Source organism: Aulonocara sp. 'chitande type north' Nkhata Bay, linkage group LG18 (assembly GCF_057382095.1).
Source record: "Aulonocara sp. 'chitande type north' Nkhata Bay isolate Kocher_YH1m ecotype deep benthic linkage group LG18, A_spYH_male_GT1.1, whole genome shotgun sequence".
NCBI lineage: Eukaryota > Metazoa > Chordata > Actinopteri > Cichliformes > Cichlidae > Aulonocara > Aulonocara sp. 'chitande type north' Nkhata Bay.
Genome location: NC_141361.1, coordinates 29,897,793 through 29,912,024, shown reverse-complemented (window position 1 = coordinate 29,912,024; position 14,232 = coordinate 29,897,793). Strand labels below are relative to the sequence as shown.

The 14,232-nt window shown below is 43.0% G+C and overlaps 1 protein-coding gene across 2 annotated transcripts in view; it reads right to left on the bottom strand.

Annotated features, from left to right (window-relative positions):
* Nucleotides 1-232: 232 nt before the first annotated feature.
* cdh24b (cadherin 24, type 2b) overlaps nucleotides 233-14,232 on the bottom strand; it is a 155,872-nt gene continuing 141,872 nt past the window's right edge. The window contains exons 9-14 of one of the 2 annotated variants that reach the window (XM_086270602.1): nucleotides 14,109-14,230; nucleotides 11,539-11,656; nucleotides 7,367-7,687; nucleotides 4,860-5,067; nucleotides 3,322-3,811; nucleotides 233-2,290 (exon numbers count right to left, since the gene is read on the bottom strand). In XM_086270602.1, the coding sequence (XP_086126728.1) occupies nucleotides 1,217-2,290; nucleotides 3,322-3,811; nucleotides 4,860-5,067; nucleotides 7,367-7,687; nucleotides 11,539-11,656; nucleotides 14,109-14,230 (2,333 nt within the window). In that variant the 3' untranslated portion in view covers nucleotides 233-1,216. The remainder of the gene's footprint in view (nucleotides 2,291-3,321; nucleotides 3,812-4,859; nucleotides 5,068-7,366; nucleotides 7,688-11,538; nucleotides 11,657-14,108; nucleotides 14,231-14,232) is intronic. The other variant, XM_086270603.1, reaches the window with a different exon arrangement.

Sequence of the window (14,232 nt, the reverse complement as noted above, 5' to 3'; positions counted from 1 at the left end):
TGGGCAAATTAGAAAAAAGCAGACTTCTTTCATAAAAAAGACACATTTATGCCATCAATAACAGAGTCCTCAGAATACTCATGGATTATGTAATTTACTGTAGTACAATCAAAGCCTTGTGGTGTTAATCAGTTCTTTTGTGTCGCCGCGTGTTTGTGTGTGAATCTTTGTAAACATACCAACACTCAACTACAAAATAGCTGGGGGGGATGGGAGGGGGGGCGAAGAACTGAGAGGGTTCGGGGGAAGGGGGGGGGGGGATCATATCCCTAAACCATTTAAATTTTTCACAATGTCTGTTTTTCCTCGTGGGCTGAGAGGAGGAAGAATCTTTTGCAGGATTTAAATGATTCATCATTTTCATTTGGAATGGAGTAGCAAGCTGAATAATTCACTTTTTCTGCCACTGCAGATGGAATAAAAAGCAACAGTTTCTGTACAATCATCTCACTTCCAAGACCATTTCTCTCTCTATACATCCTTGCCGCCCATTCCCTTTATAGTCAAACATCACTTTCTCCCCCTCCCCTGTGTCTTATCCTACTTTCTAAACTTCGTTGTTAAGTGTTTTTCCCTGCCTCGTCGTCCTGAAAGCTAATGTTGCGGCATTACGCAGCATTAGTCATCAGTCTCATCTCAAAAATTGTCTCTGGGTATTTCGATTTCCCCCTGCCACTCTCTTTTGCTCCATCTCTGTTAAATATGCACGCGTACGGCACGCGCTCGGTTGCGCACGTGTTCTCACGCACTTTTCACTGACTTTTCTCGCACACAAACACGCAGACACTGGGATCAGATCGGCGCACCAGACGTCTTCCTTCTCGCCTCCTGCTGTTTCTCATTCCATACGTGAGAGCTGAATTTAATCGAGTCTTGGATGTTTGAGTTGTTTTTCTCTGTCCAAAGCGTTTAACAAATTGTTGCTGCCCCGAGCAGAAGCAGGCTCTGCATTGTCTCAGTATCTGTGCTCAACCATATCAGCGTTTCAACACTTATTGCTATAAATTACATCAATCACTCCCTCCCCTGCCCTCGCATTCTCCATCCTCCCTAGGCTCATTTTTCTCTGTCTCTTTTTATTACTTTGCCTCTTCATCTTTCTCCCCTTTAACTTCTCTTCACATTATTCGAACTCAAGTTGCCTTTTCATCATCCTTCTTTTCCTCCCCTCTCTCTTACCCCCTTTTGCCCCTATTTGTTTCATTTATATCCTTCCTCAATCTTTCCCCTCTTCTCCAGCCCGCACTCCATCTTTTTTCACTTTCTTCTCAGGCTCCTCATTCATTTCTTTCTCTTTTTTGGCACCCTCGTCAACCTTTTCCTTATCTTCCCTCTCTTTCTCCCTGTCTTTGAAGAGCTGGGCTAATTTCTGGAATTGGGGACCCCACTCTTCCAGCCCTGCCCCCCAATCCTCCTTCTCTGAATCCTTCTCCCCTTCGCTCTCCAGTGAGCTGAGGGATCCAGCCCTGGACCCTGTTCCCTCCAGCCCATACACCTGCACAGAGTCGTATGGCGGCTGTGAGGGATCAAAGGTGACCTGGGCAAGGCGCAGACGTAGGAACTCACCCACTCGCAGTGCCAAGGAGGGACCCCCGTGCCCTGGTCCCCCTCTGGCTGCATCCATTCCTGGAACCCAGTTGGCCCCAAAGCCCATCACACTGCCATATGTTGCCCGAGGCTGCCCGGGGAAGGGCAAAAGCTGAGGGGTCATATCCCTCCTGCCCAAAACATACCCTCCCATACCTACTCGATCGCGCCAGTCCCCAATAAAGCCAGGTGCTTCTGGGTAGACAGATGGAGTCCCGGTCAGTGATACTCCTCCACTTTCTCTGTCTGGCCTTGCCACCACAAAGTTGCTTCCCATCTCCAGTCCTCCTCTCCCCAGAGTGCCAGCGTAGTCCCTCTGCCCAGATACTTCCCCCTGCAGGACAGTGGCATAGTTGCGTCCACTGGCAGGTGGTTGTTGTTGTCCATCAGTGGAGGTGGTCCCATTTCCATTTCCACCTCCACCTCCTCCTCCACTCCCCCCTCCTCCTCCTCCTCCTCCTCCTCCTCCACCAGAGTCAGATTCAGCCAGACTGCCACATGTGCGTTTGGGGGACATGCCGGTACGAGAGGCCCTGCGTCCTGCCATGGGGAGGGTAGCCGAGTCACACACCCAGCCTCCTACGCCGTGACCCTGACCAATCAGGGAGCCGGATCGGGTCATGACAAGGTTGTGCTCCCTGGGCAATGTCTCCGACTGCACCTGGAGGGAATGTAGGCGAGCACGAGTGGTTTCAGTTCGGGGCTGGGGTTGGGTGTTAGGTTTGGTTACAGTAACATAAAATGGGATGAGACAATTTGCCCAAGGAGGAAGGGGAAATTTAATAACAGGTATATTAAACGTAGAAAGATAAGGAAAAGTGATGACATATTGCCCACGTGAAGGAAAAAAACAGGAGATGATGATGATGATAAAAAGTGATTCACGTGAAGGAGAGACAGACAGACAGACAGTGAGCAGAGGAGAGCGGAGGGAAAGCAGAGTTGGAAGAAGACATAGACATTAATTGATCACTAGAATGAGCTAACACTGCACTGTGATAGGGAGATGGAAAGGGAAGAGATAGAGAGATAAAATATTTGAAAATTAAATAAAGCTAGGGCCAAGGAGCCGTGCCATGGCCCTAATAAATGAAAGCATAAGAACAAAAAGTAAGAATAAAGCAGGATATGATGTGCTGATAATGTCTTTATTGTCATCATCCCCCAACAACGTCCAGGACATTTCTGTGACTGTGCAGAGACTAAAAGTGTGGCAGTGCTTTAATCACTGCAGTAGTTCAGTATATTAGTTTGATTTCAAAACCTTATAATGATTTTATATTTGCTTAATGACTTTCTCACGTTTTCGTATGCGTATTTAATTGAATAATTAAGTCATTGATTCAGCTTTAATGATGTCTTCAATGTGGCCATCTACTGCTAATTGACTAATTTATTCAGTTATAATTAACGATTCACGGCAACGGCTACCGCTTTTTACATCTTATTGAAATATTTATTCCCCCATCAACCTATGTTTTAAGCTGTGTTGCAGAATGAGTTCCTGTGCTGCATTCAACACAAATATGCAAGTGTGCGTTTGAATGATGTAGATGTAAGGACATCAAAATTCTACCAAACAGGAATCTTGGGTTCTCTGGGCATCACTGCTAAATAGTGGCATTATGTTTGAGACCCTAGTGTCCTTCATCGTCTCTCCGTTTCTCTTGCACATTTATTTAAGCTCATGTGTGTTTAGCATGCGTTTAGTGTGAAGCTCACTGTCATCCTTACCCAGTCCACATTTTGACTGAGGTTAACTTTGTCCTCACTGCTCCCTTCTGTACAGTTGCTTGCGGTTCCTGTTCCTCCTCCTCTGTCGTGGCTGTCGCTGGTTCTCGGTGTCCCTCCATCGGACGTGCTCACCCCACTCTGGGGTGCGGTCCCGTCGCGGCTTTCCGTCCGACTCCCCGTTCGACTTCCTGTGCTGAGATCCGTTGGAGCTATGTACACCGCCCCAGACTCCATCGGCCCGACCACGGCCCCTTGGTTCTGGATAACCAGGGAATGGTCTGGCTGGCCTCCAGGAAAGCGGTACGCCAGCTCCGCCAAGCCTGGCTCGAACGTTCCTCCTGGGGCGCGACGGAGAATGGGTAACGTGTGACTGCTGTAGCAGAGACGACCGTAAAGGGGTCCTGCTGGTCCTGAGTAGTTGTGATCCACACCTGGATTCTGAGCCCAGCTATAAGTGCGAGATTTGTCTTGAGCACGATGTGAGTAACGACTGCAAGACAAAAAAAGGGCATATGATTGGGCTAAATCTGAACATGTTATGCCTGTTTTTGAATACTGCTTGCTGCTCAGGAAATATCTTTGGTCATTTTTTAAACAGTTTTTTCTTTTAAACCACGACTTGTGGTTTTGTGTTGCACTCTATATTCACACTGCAAGATATTCTGCTGAGACATTTGTCCACCTTGGGGTGGGAAAAAATAACCAGGTGAGAAATATGAAGGGTGTACTGTGTGATTTTGTTTGGACTGAAAACTTGTGATTCCATGGATGGAATTTCAAAAGAAAAAAAAAAGTGATCCAGTGCAGCTACAGCCAAAATAACCTCTGTTTTAATACAACGTTTCTTTCATAATGAACGCTCCAAATCTTACAGTTCACTCCAAGAAGAACAAGCTACAGCAGCGCTCGACTCAACTATGCGCTCCTTTGTTACATGGCGCCAACAGAAATTAGAAATTAAAAGTCTCACAGAGGTAGTTAATATTGCAGGAATATTGCACTGGATTGCATTAGATTTAGACAGTTTTTCATGTTGCTGTGTCCACCTCCAAAAACTGTGAGAAGCAATTTTCGATCAACTAAAAGCAGCCTTTGTACTTGTTTATGGCCTCTCCATATGGCTTGCATGAATCCGGGAGCTAATTATTAGTCCAAAGGCAATAACAATGTTTCACAGGAACATCAAAGTGGGTGCAAACAACTCTCTGATGTAGCAGAACATAAATGAGTTTTAGCAAAATGAGCACAACAAAGTGGCCTCCTAGGACTGCCAGGCTTGATAGCCTTCTGTTTGAGTGTTTTGATTGGTGGCTGATTATGACCTGGGAGTTGTGGCTTAAACAGTTACTTAAGTGGATCAGTTAAGAGCTGGACTGCGACGAATGGTTTCACTCTGAAGGCGTAAATAATATTTTCTTTTCAGCATGTAATGAAAGGTCCGCTGTGATGGTTTGATTAAATTAAAAACAGACCCATTTATATATATATGCATCACCACATGCAAACAAACCCTCCCACACACCCCTCCGCCTGCTTACACGTTCCTGCTGTCCAGCGTGCGATAGCCGCGTGAGCGCGAGCTGTGCGGGGCACTCTGCAGGGCGGCAATGTCGAAGGCAGCTGTGTCGGCCTCGCCTCCGCCCTCGTCGTCATACGTTATGATGTTCTCGCGTACGTCGTCCTCCTCCAGCGGTGACAGCGAGTCGCGCTTCTGACGCCGCAGCGACAATGACAGGGCACTCACCGCTGCCGAGGGGTGGCAACGGGAATAACGGATATTGAGGCATAGGAGAGAAATTGGAAAAAGAGTGATGAACAAGGGAGAAGGGGGGGGGGGGGGGGGGGCAGAAGTCACAGGGGAAATAAAGGAAAGGAGGAAGAGATGTGTGTGTGTGAGCAAGGGAGAAAAACTCAAGCAGACAAAGAGGTGAAACACACAGAGACAAAACGAATACAGAGAGTCCTTGGGTTAGAGGGCTGGTATATCATATCAGCAGACTGCATGCCTCCACTAGGTAATTGACTTTGAGCTCCAGCCAGCCAAATGGATGCTTTATTGTCCCATGACTCCATGACTCTTATTGCATATTCCCAATATCGAGAGCTAAATTTCACCCTGGACTGTGGCAACGAACCAAATGATGCCTTTGTGACTTTTAACAGGTTTGCAAACACAACATTAGCATTGGGCAGTAGAATCAGCCTTCCCATACCCACTGACATCAAACTCTGGGAACAGTGGCTTTTTTTTTTTTTTCCCATTTCAATTTTCCAGGGGAAAGGCACAGACGCAGGTCTAGATTAGGTTCCTGCACTAGGATCGAGTTGGTAGAAAAACAGATATTGGACACCTATGATAATAGCTTTAGTATGCTTATTAAGTGGGGGAAATCCTATTCTTGCATGTGCTGAACTTTCTGGATGCAAATAGGGAGAAAATGAGAACCAAGCTGAAAAGTAAATTTAAAAAAAAGTGCATAAATATTCAGGAAGGCACCCGATCCAAATAAGACCTCAGTCAGAAATCAGAGACAAGAAGAATTGAGCATCCGGTTAAAGTTGCTGCTGGTACACCTGTGGAAGGTGACACCTTTACCAATAATTTCTCTCATTATTGGCTTTCCAGTTCATTTGTACATTTCAAGGATGCAATTTTTTTTTCCACTCCAATGTAGAATTTCTGAGTGGACAAGTTGATCAACTCTCTGAATTTGGACCCTCACAGGTTACTAGAAGGCTAGTTAGTTGATCGACTGACATTGCCCATATTTTTTTCTTAATATATTACACTCACTCGCTCTTAGACAGCTCTCCCTATCATTTGGACAAACTGCTTTGGTATTTATAGAAATCCAAACCGTGCTGAATCTGCTCGGGTGCTTATTTATATTTGCAGTGTATGATTTGATTTAACAAACACTAATGTGTTTGTGTTTCCATACGGCTGTATCGCAGGAGGTTAAGTTGCCGCGGTAAGTAAATCTACAGCCTTAATATAGTTGGAGGCCACATTATTTGATTTCTATGGAACTAATTCAATGATCCCTAAATGGAGTGGGAAAACTCTAACCTTTTATAACAGTTTGAGGAATAACCTTTATAGCGTGGTGTGTGTATATTTATCTGTTAAAGACAGCCTCTATCCACAGGGCAAAGTTGCCAAATGGCTCAATGGCTACCTCGTGTAAACCCCGCTCCTTTTTAATAACTGATGGAGGTGATGACAGAGGTTCTTTAAGGACGTTTGGCATTCTGTGGAAGGCCCTGTTATTATAGTGTTTAGAAATAGAAAAAGCAGAATTATACTCCCGCCCACGATCATGCCATTATCACTTAGCGAACTAAATTCTTAACTCCACTAAATCCACTGAGCACGATCACCTTCACGCCATGTCGCGTCTCCCACTTGATTAAACTGGCCCCTTCCAGAATGATAATGCCTTTATCAACAAGGCACGAGTGATTTCAACAGACTCAATAGAAATGACAATGATGCTGGCTATCAGCCAGTCTCCTCAGCAACTAGGCATTATCCAATTGAGCATTTGAGTTTCTGCAAAGGTGGCTGTGACATTTTATTATGCTGCTATCAAAAACCGAAGGGCCCAGATAATCACTCAAAATTGTTATTTTAGCTGTGATTAGAGCTGACCTTGCCAAGGGAAATAACTGGACCAAAATTGCGAGGAAAAGCAAACCTGTATCGAGCAGCTGTGACTAAGAGAAATATTTACGCTGCTGCTTTCATTATTTTCATATGCAGATTAAGCATCCAGGGATGTAGTTGAAGGTACACAAGCCCTAAACGCTATTTACTCAACTTTCTATTTGTAGAATGGCATTAAATGCATTTCTAGGGAGTAAATATTTATGATATAACTTCATATTATATCATAATGTACATAACACTAAGTGCTGTTATAAAAGCCATCATGTAAGTTATATAAACAAGGGCCTTTCACCATTTTACTTTTGCTTTTGGCATTATCTTAAGCCAAGCCCAGATTTAATCTCTCTCAAGCTTTATGAGCTATTAAGTATTTACCCAGTAATGTAGCAACACAAGCCAGGATAGCCAGCAAGGCAGCTGTACTGAGCCCAGGGGAGGGCAGTGTGGACTGCTGAGGAAGACACACCGCTTCTTTCTCCCAGTCCCATTCGCCCTCGGTCTGTTTGTCCTTGTCTTTCTCCCCAGCTCGTGCCCCTCCTTTCAGGCAGGGACAGACGGACACAGTGACCGTCCCAGTGCTGGTGAGGCCAGACGTCCCATCCCTCAGGACGAGCGGCACGTAGAGGGTCAAGGTGGAGGATGAGGAACGGGACAGTGGCTGGATCTGGGACAGCAACACCAAGCTGGCTGTGGGGCCTGAAGGAGAGTTGACAGATAGGAAGAAACTTTGAGTCCACTGTTAACCGCATGCTACAGTGTTGTTTGCAGAATGGAGGCAGGACGTTCCAATTTGGAAATTATGCCCAGAAATGAATGTCCTCATGTTTGCAAATGTGCGACTGCAGTCAGCTGGTGACGGGTTTGTACCACAAAGGAATTGAGCAGGAAAAAATATTTAGCCTCTCTTTTATTTTTACTATTTTCGTTCACTTCCCTTCTAATTTGAGCTACAGCGTTCCACAGCAGAATAACAGTGATACTAATTTTACAGGATGAATCTACTAGAGTGTTACAAATTGGGCAGACAGTATATTTTTCGCTGCCGCAGCCAGACGCTTCATGATTTATGACTCCAGATAGGCTGTAAAACTTAAACATAAATTCTAATATACTTTCACGTTTAAAATTATTGTTTGAATAATGTGGTGCCATTAGATCCATCTGTATGATCCTTTTCAAAGACTCCCACACTTGTCCTGGTTAATGACACAACAAAGTATGTACAGAAGAAAGCCTGTACATCCAAAGCACTGACTTTTAGAACACACTTGTATGAAAGGAATACATCACAAGCCCTTTTTTTTTTTTTAAAGATATTGTAATGGACATCAGTGATGAGAGGCTCACATACAGCAATTTAAAAGGACAGAGAGCAGCAATAACAAAAGAGGTAACGGCCTGTATTGATCTGACTCTCACTTTCACGTTTTTAGAATTACACACACAAGGCCACAAAAATATAGCCGCTGACACGAAAGCAGGTTTTCATTAGCATGAATGGCACTGGGAATGAAAACATGACAAACGCGATTATCAAAAAGATCTTCAGCGATCCAAAAGATAGATCAAATCATTGTCTTTTTAAACAAAGAAAGTAATGTAGCATTTTGTCAGACAAGCTGTCCACACGGGAGCTGAGGATGCTCTTATTGTCTCTCTGTTCTACTGTTGGATGACACATCAAAGAGGTCTTTGATTTCACATGTCACTGAGTTTATAATACTCATCCATGATCTGGCGAGTTAACTTGGTTTTGTCTGGTTTAGGAAGAGTTGGGAGTTTGGTCACCAGTTTGGTAGTAAAATTAGTCAAAGAGTAATTTTATCTTCAGCTGTTGACGAATGTAAGCACATATCTTCATCTGGCAGGGGTGGGGAACTCCAGGCCTCAAGGGCCGGTGTCCTGCAGGTTTTAGATATCACCCATACCAGGCCTCTGGAGAACTTCAAGACATGTTGAGGAGGTAATTTAGCAACACAGCTGATTTATCAGCTGTGTTGCTAGATGCGTCCTTGATCCAACACAGCTGATTTATCAGCTGTGTTGGATCAAGGACGCATCTAAGACCTGCAGGACTCTTAGATGCGTGTTAGGACGCATCTAAGGAATCTAAATACACTGACTGGAGGTGGTGTTAGGAAGCTGAAGTTCCCCCACCCCTGTCTTAAGTTCTATATTTAGCATATTTTAGCTAATACAGCTAACTTAGTAGACAATCAAAGCATTTTGCAGCTAAAATGCAGTTTTTTTGGTCAGAATTAATGGAGAACAAAACAAAGTACTATGACGTAAAATGAGAGTAAATGTTATCCTGTGTTTGCTGGATTTTCAATTGGATGTTTTCAAATTCCCCGTATTTGCCATATTGTGTTTACTGATGAAGTCAAGGCTGAGAAATTTGTTGCCAAGCTACACTCACAGACCACTCGATTAGTTACATCATGCTACCTTTCCCTCCAGAACTGCCTTTATTCTTCATGGCATAGATTCAACGAGGTGCTGGAAGCATTTCCACCGAGATTTTGTTCCATATTAAAATGACAGCAGCAAACAGCTGCTGCACATTTGTCAGCTGCACCCACGATGTGAATCTCCTGTTCCATCGCATCCCAGAAGTGCTCTTTTTGATTTAGATTTGGTGACTTTCATGTTGTTTACGCCAAATTTTTACCCGACTACCTGGATTTTGCAGCAGAACTTGAGACTCATCACACTAAGCAAAGTTTTCTTTTTAATCTTTTATTGCCCAATTTTGTAGAGTCTGTGAAAGCTGTAGTCTCAGTTTCTTGTTCTTAGCTGACAGGAGAGGCACCTGGGTTGGTGTGGTAGCCCATCTGCTTCAAGGCTGACCGTGTTGTGCATTCAGAGACGCTCTTCTGCATACCTTGGTTTTAACAGTGCTTGGGAGTTACTGTTGCTTTCCAATCATCTTGAAGGAGTCTGGCCTTTCTTCTAAGGCCTCAACAAAGCAACCCTCACTATTTTCTCTTTTTCAGGTGGGGGGATTCAGATTTTGTTGCATTATTTCAGTACATCAGAGTTCTCTGCCGCATACAAAGTTACTTAAATCACCTTTTTTCCCCATTTTGACACTCGGTTTGAATTTCATGTCAACACTGAATGTTGCATGATCATCAGAATACATGATCATGCTGATCATGTATTCTGATCAGCATGAGGCTGATCAGAATACATGTGTGTTAATGAGCACTTGAACAGGTATACCTACAACTAGTACACATGTTCATATGTCCAAGGCGTGCACATGGAATACTATATTATACACTTCAATATGCTACTGACATCTTTAGCTAATATGACGCACAAATCAAACTTTCAAGTGGAGAGAGATGAGCTGTGTGCAGAATGCATAAGCACACATGAAAGTATTCTGTGGAGTTTTTATCCGCTAGTGGTGCAATGTTTTGATTTGCATTACTGTCCTCAACTGCAACTGTGCAGCACATACCAACTGAAGAGCTTCATGCTGTTCCACAACAGTTATTATTTTTTTTATTTTTTTTATTTTTTTTTATTAATTTATTTTTTTTTAAATAGTTAATGTGTCAAAGGAAAAAAATGTAGCAATGCAGAAGCAAAGACGTGAAAAGAAAAAAGAATGCCAGCTGATGTAATCAGGCCTGCACTCTTCAAAATATTGAAAAATGTCACTTTTGCAAATGTTTGATCTTTTATCCAGCACGCCGTTAAGGCTTCAAGGAAGCAAACACTGTGTTTTTGCACTGACTCAAAGTATGTGTTTACACGAAAACTCCACAGGTGACACATAATTGCAAAAAAATGTATTTGTGAGCCAATTAACTTGTTTTTGTGTAGAGAAATGTAAATGTGAGCTAAGACAACAAAATTCTTGTGGATCCAATTTTAGGAGACTACATATTTGCTCAAGGATGCAAAAATATCCCCACACATACACAGCTTGATGTGAACAGTTACACAGAACCGGCAGCACATTGCATCCCTGAATTAAAATAGTCATATCAAATTTATGTTTGCATGATATTAAAGGACTATACGTGTGTAATTGTGCAAAACAAAGAGCGAGGACACGAAGTGTTCAGGGGGAAAAATGCACAGAAAACAAACAAGTAGCTAAATTAGATTCAGTTGACGCTAATTAAACGAAGCAGCTTTGATTTCTTCAAAAGCTTCTCAGTGGAAATACTAAGTTTACATGGTCGTGGGGAAGAAGATGGATGTAGAGGATACAACAAGAGGGACGAAACAAAAGAGGGGAGGATAACAAAGCAAAACAATGGGGCCACCAGACATGGGAGATGGATGGTAGGAGACAGAGGGAGGGACAGAAAAAGGGAAGGCGACTCAGAGAGGGAGTGGTTTTGAGAGGAACGGGAAAGAGAGAATAGAAGGAAAGATGAAGATGGGAAGAGAAAGGCAGAAAAAAATATATATGTGGGATTAAGGGCCTTAGAAAAGTGGGGGGAGAAACAGTCTATCTGCCAAGGGAGGAGCAGACAAACAAGAATTAAGAGAACTACACAGAGAAGGAAAGATTGAGTGCCTACCACCGCTGTCCCTGACGCTGAAGTTGAGGGCAGCGCTGGACTCTGGAGGGATGCTGAAATACACGGTGCTGTCATTCCCACCCTCATCTCTATCAATCGCCCGCAACACCTGCACCACCTGAAACACAGAGATAGAGAGCAAGGGAGACCGGGTGAGGGGAGGGCGTGAATGAATGTGTGTGAGTGCGTGTGTGTTTGTGTGTTTTGAGGAAAAGCATAGAGAGAGAACAGAAAAGGAGGAAGAAAAAACACTTACACAGAGAGAGCTTTTAGCTACATAAACAAAAAAACATTAGCCGACACTGGCAGAATGAAAACAAGTCAAACAATTAGCATAGTGACATAAGTGAACTGTGTTTGATACTCACACCAAAAATATAACCGTGTGTGTGTGTGTGTGTGTGTGTGTGTGCGAGCGAATCCCCTTTTTTGTAAATACAGTGCCGTGCAGTTTTCGGTGTTGTAAAGGCATCTACGCAAGTCCTCATTGGCAATCTTAACTAAATTAATCTTAAAGAAATCTCCCGCAGACTGAGCTGATGGGTAATTTCTTTTTAATGAAACTCTCTGTTCGTCATTATGCAGGGCGCTCTTTCAGGAACGCTTTCGAGTGCTCGATACGAGACTCAATGCGGGGATGAAGGGTGCAGCGTGCTCTTTGAGTTAGTCGTTGTCTGTAGGCCTTGAGAAGATTTGCTAAGAACAGTTGCATTATGTTATCCGATGCTGTGGGTGAATATTCAAACAGGCTTTGCCTAATGGCGTGTCATACAGAGATGTGCATATACTATCCCAAACACACTGGGAAGACATCATAGCCTTTCTTTAATGAACTGCGTGCCGCTCACTCAAATTGCAGCATGCACAAACATGAACATCACAGGCAAAAACAAATCAACGTCGTTGCCATAGAATCACAGATTTCGTGGTGACACAACAAAGGCATGAGCAGAGCAATGAAAGCACCAGTGGAAACAAAAAAAAAAACAAAAAACACACACAACAGATGGGCCACGACACCAAAATGATAGTGACAGAGCCAGCATGGAAAACGGAATATGGAGGCAAAGAAAGGAGAGCTAAGCAGGGTTTCCAAGGGGAGGCTGAAGAGCAAAGGGATGATTTCTATAATTGAGATAGGATCGAGTGAGAAAAACATGATGCAGAGAAACAGACAAGAACACAAATAAAGCAGGAAGGAGGGAGGCAGCCTGAGAGGAGGCTCGAGTTTAATTACAATGCAAATAACTGCTGCGTTCTGATAACAGGCCATGGAGGATTCACCTGGCTCCATGGTGAATGAGTATGCTGTAGCTGCATGTGGCCATATCTGAAGGGACACAGCTTTGTTCTGCCACACTCTATATGCTCCAAGCTGAATACTCGTTGATTGTTTGTGTTGTAATTATATGACTGTACATGAACATTAAATACAAAGTTTGCATATGTTTTGCATATGACATAGTAACACTAATTTATTATGAATATGTGTATAATTAGTGCAAAATGTGGCGTGTGGTGGGCTGTATGACTCAGCCAATATAAAGAAGAGGTAACATTAACATTTACTGAAATAGTGTAGCAATCGAGCTAAGTGACACATTGTCAAGATAGTTATTTAATGGGAAGCTAACTAACCAGGTTTTGTGTTTATGGTATGAAATTTGGGGCTTTGAATGCAAACCTAAAAATTGTAACTTCTAAAATATGTATGTAAAGTAAGCATTATTTATTATTTTATTAATTATTATTAATTATTACATTGATTATCAATATTGTTTGATTTTTGGATGATTAAAGTTCATCCAGCCACAGCTTCTCAGGCTTCAGATAAAACTGGTTTTGAAGCTTCTGCTCATATGTATACATAAAAAAGTCAGTCTTATCTTATCTTATCTTATCTTAATATAAAATAAAAAGGTGAAAACAATGAATATGCTGAAAATGTTAGCTTCTTAAGGTTAATAACGCTAGCAGTTTGGCCACAAACCAATGGCCACTGGTTAGTGACTGTAACCATGTGATCAGTTATGTGACTTTATTCAAACCAACGATATGTCAAATTTGACTGAAACATGTGAGACTATAGTATTAGCAGTGTGTCTAAAAAGCGTTTTCAGTCATGCATTTTGCATGTCTGACAGAACAGCTTCTTTTTCAGTCAGTCCAGATGTCTACTCTGGCTTTTACATTCTGATTGCGTTATACCCCTGCCACTCTATTTGTAAGCTTTTACCCATGCAACTGCAGTGATTGTGTGTTGGGCTCTGACACCTCGAAAAACCACGAGTGCCACACATGTAGACACAAAGACAACACAGCTGCTGCTGCTGCTGTGTAGTCATCACTTAAAGTCTTTTCACATCTTCTTGAAAAATTACAGTCTTTAGCACTGCTGGCAGTCCAAGTACCTAAACTGAGAAATGTGTAGTGCCAGAATGTAGTTCCAGTAATAACCCGGGCTTGTTTCCTTAACATGTGTTTTAGTGTCTTTCCATGTCTTTAAAATGAACATTTTATATACACTGGAATGGAAATAAAGACCTCAAGTAGTTTAAACACATACTGACCTGTCCGATGGAGGAGGAGTCACACATGGCTGTGTTGTACTGCCTGTCCAGCTCAGGTGCATTGTCATTCAGATCTAAGGTCTCTATTGCAACTAGAACTCTGGAGACTTGGCTGGGATTGTCT